Raw genomic sequence first — 8,557 nt, 5'->3', positions numbered from 1 at the left:
TGAATGTATTTTAACAATCTAAATATGCATATGTACAGACAAATACATTTAAAAAACAAGGACGTTATGTTTTATTACATTACAGTGATTTTACATTAATTTGTGAAATCACAGTCTATTGATGTAAATTTAATGATATTCTAGAAGAACAGAACAAAACTGTAAAATACACAGTAAAATACTTTTATATTAGGACTTGTTCTTACAGTGTAGGCAGTCACATGAAATGAACTTACAAACATATAAACAAGCAAATCTACTATAATTGCAATTTTTCCCATTCTTGATGCACATTCATGGATTACCTATTAGATTGAGCTTTTCTGTGTCACACATTTTCAACTGCTCACGTGACCTATGCGCTGATAGAGCGTGCCGAATTGAATTGAACTGGCCGAGAAACTGGAGGGGAGCAAAGCAGAATGCGGTGAAAAAAATGAACAAAAGAGATAAAGATAATAGAACGTGGGGGACCATTTTGAGCAAAACAAAAAGAGAGAGATTAAGGAAAAGATGAGAGGAGCAATGACGTCATTCACTCACCACATCCCAGTTTTCTTCCTGAATGACCCAAAGTGACTCTGCTGGAGTTTTAGGAGGGATGAGAGACCAGAAGTCTGTTCCCCGCCTCCTCCTCCTCATTTCCTCTCATCTCTTTTGCCCTTGTGTCCCTATATAACCACTGACATAGACCCTGTTTCTCTCAGAGTGGTGCTCGGTGGATAGGATACAGGTGTTTGCCTGTCAGTTTCATACTCAGACAGATTTATTTTTTGACTAGCTGATTTTTCTGAATTTGATTTGATTTGCTGACAGCACAATTGTCGTTTGAAAGATCGGTAATCTGCAGACAGGTGAGCAAGATGAACCAACCAACTCGCATCCTGACATTGGCCTTGCTGCTCCTGCAGCTGATGGACAGCATAGGTAAGATCTGCTGATGTTTTTAATGATTTTGAAGTGGAAATGCAGAGTTGTCAGAGTGGGAAAACTGAGACTGTGGTCTATGAAAACTGTGAAGTGTAAGGATGAAATTATTCAAGAAAACTATGCTTTATTGAGAGACACATCCACAGAGCATTGGAGTGTTTAAACTGGATTTACTGGGGAGAGATGTGTTGTGCATGTCATACAACTGCTGTCTGTTAAATGTTTAACAATGAACTAAAAAGTCCTGATAGGTGATTTAGGAACAACATTGTTACTGTGTTTGCTTTGGATGAGATGTTGCTCTGTGTTTTTCTTCTTCCAAAGAGAGGAAAAACATCCCAGACTAAAACCAATCTCCTCTCCTGTCTTCTCCTCCAGATGCTAAAATGAGCATCATTTCCACTAAACTAGATATTAAAGTTGGAGATGAGATCTTGCTGTTGTGTAAAGGTGAGTCGTTTATATTTCTTATCTAATTGAAACGATTCAGCATGAACATATTTTGCAATCCAGCTTCATACTCTTGTGAAGGTATTAAAATAAGGCTACAAATTATATTTTTTCCCCTCTCTTTTTCTTTTTGACCTTCTTGTCTCTCCTCTCAGCTGGAGCAGAGGGAGACATAACCTGGCAAAGGGATGGGGAGGAGATAGATGATGAAGAGATTGTGAATAAGTTGGACGAGGCCTCCTCCAAATTGGTAATTAAGAAGGCTACAATGCAAGATGCTGGCAGGTACACCTGCCACTGCGATTTTGAGAGCGGACATAAAGATGATGCTCAGATACAGCTGTTTGTTTATGGTACGTAACAGCTGGCGGCACTTTTTCCATTTAAACTTTAAACTCAGTAAAATGTATGCTAGGACTTGTTGCTTTATCCTTAATCTTTTCCTTTTCTGTCAGATGGGCCATCCTTTGGAAGCACTAAGACCTACCATGAGTTTCTGGAGGGTACAGATGGGCTGGTACCCTGCCTGGTGACTGGACAGCCACAGGTGGATGTTCAGTGGTTTAAGAACCAGCAAGAAATCTCTAATGGTAAGAGCAAAAAATGGGAACATAGGACCTGATGCTACCCTGCAATATGAAGGCTTGGTTTGTGATTTAAAAAGAGCGTTTTGTGAACCTTTTGTGAACATTCAGTTTCCCAAGCAAACTCTCCTGTAAACTTTAGAGTCGTAATAAGCAAAAGTTAGTGTATGACTAACATAGCCAAAGCTGCTCTAATCAATATTTCTGCATCCAAATAGTTTTTAGTTAATTTTTTCTGCCTTTCTTCTCTTGCTTCAGTGGGAGGGCATATGCGTAAGCAGTCTGATAACACGCTCCGTATTGAAAAGGTGAAGAGAGAGGATGCTGGGACATACGTGTGCAGAGCTCAGATCAGAGGGAGGCCGTCAATCTTTATGGAACGCTCTGTTTCTGTTGTTGTCAATGGTAAGTGACTGTTTTGCACCAACACATTCATGAGGCTGAATTATTATCATCACTTCCTCATTGAGTTTTAGAATGAGATTAACAAACAAAAAAACCCCACCTGAAAATGTACTGAAACTCAACCCTCTCCTGCAGCTCCCCCGACTGTGAGACTGAGAGAAGAGGTGAAGAAAGTGTTGGCTGGACCTGAAACTAACGTCTCTTTGTTGTGTTTGGTGGATGGTCTGCCACAACCCAACATCACCTGGACCATGTAAGACCACATTTTATGATTTGATAATAAAAATCAAATGTATGGGCTGAACACGATCTGAGCACGTTTCATCCCTCTCTCTAACGGCATCACAAAACCTCTGAGGTTAAACTTGTCTGATTTTTCACACAGTTCATCCTTTCCTTTTTATTTAATTCACATATATGCATGCTTGTCACAAAATGTAAATAATGTTGTTGTTGTTGTTGTTTTTATTGGTTTTAATTACCACCATAGCTGAGGGAAAATGTACAATCAGCAAAGAAACTGGGTCACGTTGTGTTGATGTTTGGACTAGTCCCCCTGACGCTCTCCGTCACTAATGTAGCGTGACATCTACACTGTGCATCAGCGGGTGGAGCAGAGTGCACGTGTCTAAGGGGGCTGTGTGTGTGTGTTCCTTGATTTCCAGCTTTATCTCTGCCTCCCTCTCCTGGCCTCGTTTTCTCCATTCCTGATATCTAAACAGTCTCACTATCTCATATTGCATAGCATATTAACATGAAAAAAATAAGCAATTTTCTATTTATTTCATTTTTTCCAGGCCTGTTCAGTTTAACCCCTCCCGTCATCACTTCAACTCAGACAGCAGCCAGCTGACTATACAGTCTGTTGTGAGGGAGGACTTTGGGGAGTACGTCTGCACGGCCACCAACAAGATTGCTGAGAACAGCGCTACCATCATGCTTCATGTCTTTGGTTGGTTTGATTGTGTTTCACTTTAAAAACAGCTGTGCTAGAAAAACTCTTTTTAAATCTTGTTTCAGCAGTTTGTGTCACGATCATTGATGTGTTTCATTTCAGAGGCCCCCGAGGTGTTTGTCTCAGCAGAGCAGCAGCGTGTGTTGGTGGGTGAGGCTGTATCTGTGTCCTGTAATGTGACCGGCCATCCCCACCCTGAATTACACTGGCTCAACAAGCAAAATGGACAAACACTGGTAAGACTGTATAAACATAAATACTTAGATTCAAACAGCAAATTGTGTAGCTGAATTCAAGGACCTATATGTAAGCACTAATCCTGAATTGAAAAATTTGATAGAGCCCATAATGTTATATGGTTAAATATATGTAATGTTTTTTAAAATGTTTTTACCTTCTGTCTTTTTCTCTCTGTCAGAGTTCAACTTCAGGCCGCGTGCGAGTGGTGGATAATGTGTTGATGATTGATGAGGTGGTGCCCTCTGATGGTGGATTGTATTCCTGCATGGCCATCAGTTCTTCTGGAAATGCATCAAGAGATGTCGCCGTATACAGTAAGAGTTTGTCTCTGTCATATATGGTTAAATGGAGAAAGTGCCTTTATACTTTATTTATAACACCAGTGCATGTTCTGTTTCTTTTATATTAATTTGTGTTTTGCTGTTCCCCTTTTTCATTTTTTTCATTTTACACCCTAACTTCAGCTCAGCCCGGTCCACCTCTCTACCTGTCAGTCTCTACGGGTCCAGCTTCAGTCCACTTCTCACTGAAAACCACACCTGTGAGTGGAGGAACACCCATCACAAGTTTTGTCCTGCAGTGGAAAGAAAAACCCACAGAGCAGTGGAAGGAGAACACCGTCCCGGCTACAGGTGAAACACCTCCTCTTTCCAGCCGTGTATATGCATCAGTCATCATTTACACTTTCACCTGCTCACAAGTAAAAGTTTTATGCATGTGTGAATGAGTAGTAGGACTTGAATATGTGCAGTATCTGATGCTGTTTGTGTGTTTTTTGTAGATCCTCTTGTTATCAACCTCAAGCCGTACACTTCGTACACAGTACGTCTCTCTGCACTGAATGCAGTGGGACGTGGAAAGTTCTCTGAGACACACAATGTCCACACACAAGGAATACGTAAGTTCTTCACACATTACCAACATATTAGTTAAAGCATACATTATATCTCTAATTCATTCCATAAATTCAAATAGGAGTGAATGAATTACTGGTTCACACTGTGCAGGATGCTTGCTGATGTTTTTGTGGTACTACATCCTTATCTGCCATCATTACTTTTTCTTTTCCATGTCATCTTCTTCCGTCTCCTGATATTCACTCGGGCTGTTCATCACATGATGTAATCCACTGTCATCCATCCTCAGAAGGTAAAGTTCTCACAGTTTTTTGCTAAACTAACCTGACACGCTAGTTTAAGTAAATCAGTCAAATGCAGTGATCAGGTTTTAAATATTGTTATGAATTCTTCGTGTTTTTCTTGCGTCGTTCCCACAGGTGAACCTGACAGTCCAGTTCTATCCTCTGATGAGATGAAAATAGAGAGCAACACCTTCTCTGTCCCTCTTAAACACACGGTAGATGGTGGCAGCCCTGTGTTGCAGTTTAATGTTCGATACAGACAGGTAAGAGACAGCATGAGCCTGTCTTTGTGTTTGTCTCCATCAACCCATTTCCCTTGATTAAGTCCTTTGGTTGCTCTGCTGTCTTTAACCAGGATAAAGAAGAGGCTGAGTGGAAGGAACTGCAGATGCCACCTGATGCTGACTCTGTTTCCCTCAAAGACTTGGCTTTTGGCTCAAACTATCAGCTGGAAGTCTCAGCAGTCAATGCCAACGGTTCCTCCATACCTGCCACATTCAACTTTACCATCGCAGAACAGTCTGGTATGTGGCCTCTTGAGCTCTGCAGCATATACGGAGCTAGAAGTTATTCTTAGAGTGTAATTTATACATTGAAAAACTGACACTCATACAAAATCACAGCAGATCTACCTGAATAATAGAATTTTCTTGTCAGAATAAAGATGTTTAATGTTTTCTGTTTGCGCATTGAGACTTTTTCCTCTCTCCCACCAGCCAAGAGTGGTATGACCAAAGGCGCTGTGGTTGGCATCGTCATGATCATCTTCCTGGTGGTATTCATTGCTGTCGATGCCACCTGCTGCTACAGAAACCACTGCGGCCTGCTCATGTGCATTGCCGTGAAGCTCTTTGGGCAGAAAGTTCCAGGAATCAAAAAGCTGGAAGAAGGAGGTGAAAAGGGGTAAGTGTTTGGAATAACCTGGAGGAGATGAAGCTTATATCATATATTTCCATGATCATAACTCATATATTTATGTGTTTTGTCTGCAGAGAAGTAAAGCTGAAGGGCATGTCCACTCTGAAAAGCAGTATGCAACAGGTGGGGGTCCCACTCAAGGAAGGGAAATGTGACAAGGCCCCACTCACCAAGAATGAGTACGTTCATTTTCTCCCACACACTGTAAATCTACACAGATATGTCATAAACATGCATTGAGAATCTCACCGACTAATTCTTTTTGTCTCGCAGGAAAACCCAACCTGATAGAGACCTGCCCGGCATTAATGCATGAGACAAGAAAACAAAGACGGGAAAATTTCATGTACTTTACAAACAACAGAAGAAGAAGTGAAGTAATGATAGGTGCCATGGGAAAGGGCAAACACTTTAACACTCCGTAGGGGACTGGCTGACTTTGGCCTGACCCAAACCTCTGAACGGTTTCAGTCAGAGGACAGCGATTCTTTGTGCAGCCTCTCGTGACAGCACCGTCCTCTCCTCAAGCTTCTAGCTGACCTGGTTGATACGTGACTGCAGACAGGAGATTAGCAGAAGTTGTTTTTGTTACTTTGTCTGCTTTTACAGGGTAATCCTCATGTCTGTGGTTTACAGGCTAAAGCCATTGTTGTTACTTTCTAACTTTACACTTGATTTATGAAAAAAAATCATAAAGACACAACAAAGGTTTGCCTTTCACATTTGAATGTTACACAGGCGTGAGGACCTAGTTCATTTTGGTTTTTGTTACTAACTTTTTATTATTACTGCACTGTGGCAGCTCTACTAACTTATGTCTATGACAAAATATCTTATTAATGTAACACCAAATATGACAACTTTACCATGTGGACTATTTAAAGGGCAATATATACTAAACCTACACATAACCAACCTTAATTTAAAGTATGCTAATTTGTGTTGGTATTTATTGGGTTTAAAAGCCGTACCGTGACTAAATGAGAAATGTTGTAAAAATGAAAAACATAATTGGACTTTTTAGCCAGTTTTGTTCTCAAGCACTTTTTTAGGAAAAGTTTTGAAGCTCTGCTAGTGTCACTGACCACTTAGGGGACCTTAAAATGAGATCCCTCTTTAAAGTACCTGTAATAATAGCCGACATGTATGATATGGTTGCTAGACACAAAACTGATTGATGTAACTCATTTTTGTATTTATGACCAAATTAATGATTACAGGACGCAAGCTGTTCAAACGACAATTTATTTGAAGTATCTTCGAATTTTTGAAGGCGATGCATGTTTGTTTTTATATTATGTTTTTCACTGTACATTCTTGTAAATACATGTTACTTCTTTCTCTTTGTGTTTTATAAAAAACTTTGACTTGGAAAGCAGCTGTATGTCTCTTTTACTCACCAAATGAATGTTTTTCCCTTTTTCCTGGTGTAATTATCTCATACAGTAAAACTATGAACACTGAGAAAACCTGTTTTTTCTTTATTGACTAAGCCTATCACAGTTACATATAACACCTGGCTACTATATTTAGAGAGTTTAAGAATATAATATGTTCCATTAAAAAAAAGCCCTGCATGGAAATGACTGTGCTTCCACAGCTCACTGAGCGCCATGTTCAAATTTAATGTAAATGTATAAAAAGAATGATGACATGTCTCTGCTTCCTCCCACTTTATAAAAATGAAGCCAAAAGCTTCTACAGTCACTGAACACAACATTTATTTAGCAGTTTTTAATTCCAGATCAACCAAGTATTGACTCCAGTTGTGCTGAATGGATTTCTGACTTAAATCCTTCAAGTAAGCAAGATGTACTATGTACTATAACTCACATGACTACAGCATTAAAAACCTTATTGTTCAGTCATGGTATGCTGAGCTAATGTTGGTATTTTGATATCCAAGCAACTTTTTTGATACCAACTTTTTATCTTTCTCGAAATCCAGCTGTGTATAAACAGAGTTAAACTGTAGTCTCAGTTGCTTTCTTCATGTTTGGATGTTTAGGATGTGATAAACTCCAGTCACGTAAACATCTGTTGACTTCTGAAGAAAACATCAGGACTAGAAAACAAAGAAAAAAGTCTGTCTGCAGATGCACTGCTGTGTAATAGTGAGTGTGATCAGCATGAGTATGATGTGGCTGCTAATCTGAATTTCTTCTTTCATGTAATATAAAATGAGATTGACCACAGTTATGACTGATGGCAGTTTTTTCTGTACAATGTGAGAATGGCCCATCATGTCTAAGATTACACACCACCTGACAGGCAGGCCACAGTGCTTTGTTTTATATAGTGGTGAGCGGCTATGCTGTCTCTATTCCTGTTCACCTCATACACCTCAAACTGTCAGTACAGCTCTGCACTAACTCAGTGAAAGCTTCTGCTTCTGAAAGTGAAAAAGCACTGAAAACTCATACTTTTACAGAGGGACTATTGAGAGCGTCCTGAGCAGCTGCATCACTGTCTGGTCTGATGATAACTGCACTGTATCGGATCGCAACACACACAACAGATAGTGAGAACAGATGAGAACATCACTGGAGCCTCTCTTTCCTCCATCACAGACACTTATCGCACCAGCTACATCCGCAAAGCCACAGGCATTTTGGAGAAACCCTCACGGACACTATTCGCCCGGCTGCCTTCTGACAAGAGGTACCGGAGCATTCGGGCCCTCACTGTCAGACTGACAAACAGTTTCTTCCCCCAGGCTGTTAGACTCCTGAACACTCAGTGACTGGACTGACACACACACACACCCATACCCTCATACATGTCACTACCAAGCACTTATCTGCACAATTTCATACACACACAGACAGCACACCTTCATACACCAAGTTACTTTTTGCACAATGCTCAGTCATTTCTATTGCAGTTGTGTCTGCACTGTCTTGTGTCTGTAACGTTCTGTTCTGTCTTTGTTTT

General features: G+C 40.3%; 1 protein-coding gene across 1 annotated transcript; it reads left to right on the top strand.

Moving 5' to 3' along the window:
* The first annotated feature begins 683 nt into the window (after positions 1–683).
* Positions 684–6,998, top strand: ncam3 (neural cell adhesion molecule 3). Its single transcript, XM_005743199.1, has 17 exons — positions 684–927; positions 1,309–1,380; positions 1,536–1,733; positions 1,836–1,970; positions 2,223–2,369; positions 2,505–2,622; positions 3,167–3,321; positions 3,427–3,560; positions 3,743–3,878; positions 4,029–4,196; positions 4,346–4,462; positions 4,711–4,713; positions 4,841–4,968; positions 5,061–5,229; positions 5,422–5,608; positions 5,698–5,802; positions 5,897–6,998. The coding sequence occupies exons 1-17, from the start codon at positions 864–866 to the stop codon at positions 5,937–5,939; spliced, it is 2,079 nt and encodes a 692-aa protein (XP_005743256.1). The 5' UTR covers positions 684–863; the 3' UTR covers positions 5,940–6,998.
* The last annotated feature ends 1,559 nt before the right edge of the window (positions 6,999–8,557 follow it).

This window comes from Pundamilia nyererei, unplaced genomic scaffold (genome assembly GCF_000239375.1).
Source record: "Pundamilia nyererei isolate P.nyererei 1_Seehausen unplaced genomic scaffold, PunNye1.0 scaffold00128, whole genome shotgun sequence".
Taxonomy (NCBI): Eukaryota; Metazoa; Chordata; class Actinopteri; order Cichliformes; family Cichlidae; genus Pundamilia; species Pundamilia nyererei.
Note: the sequence above shows the minus strand (reverse complement) of the source record. Positions and strands in the feature narration are given on the sequence as shown.

What these genes read in the sequence shown, in the direction of transcription:
- ncam3 (XM_005743199.1), top strand. Translation starts at nt 864, where the DNA reads ATGAACCAACCAACTCGCATCCTGACATTGGCCTTGCTGCTCCTGCAG. An exon ending in GATCTTGCTGTTGTGTAAAG is followed by an intron (nt 1,381 to 1,535) that starts GTGAGTCGTTTA and finishes CTCTCCTCTCAG; the next exon opens with CTGGAGCAGAGGGAGACATA. An exon ending in TGTTTCTGTTGTTGTCAATG is followed by an intron (nt 2,370 to 2,504) that starts GTAAGTGACTGT and finishes CCTCTCCTGCAG; the next exon opens with CTCCCCCGACTGTGAGACTG.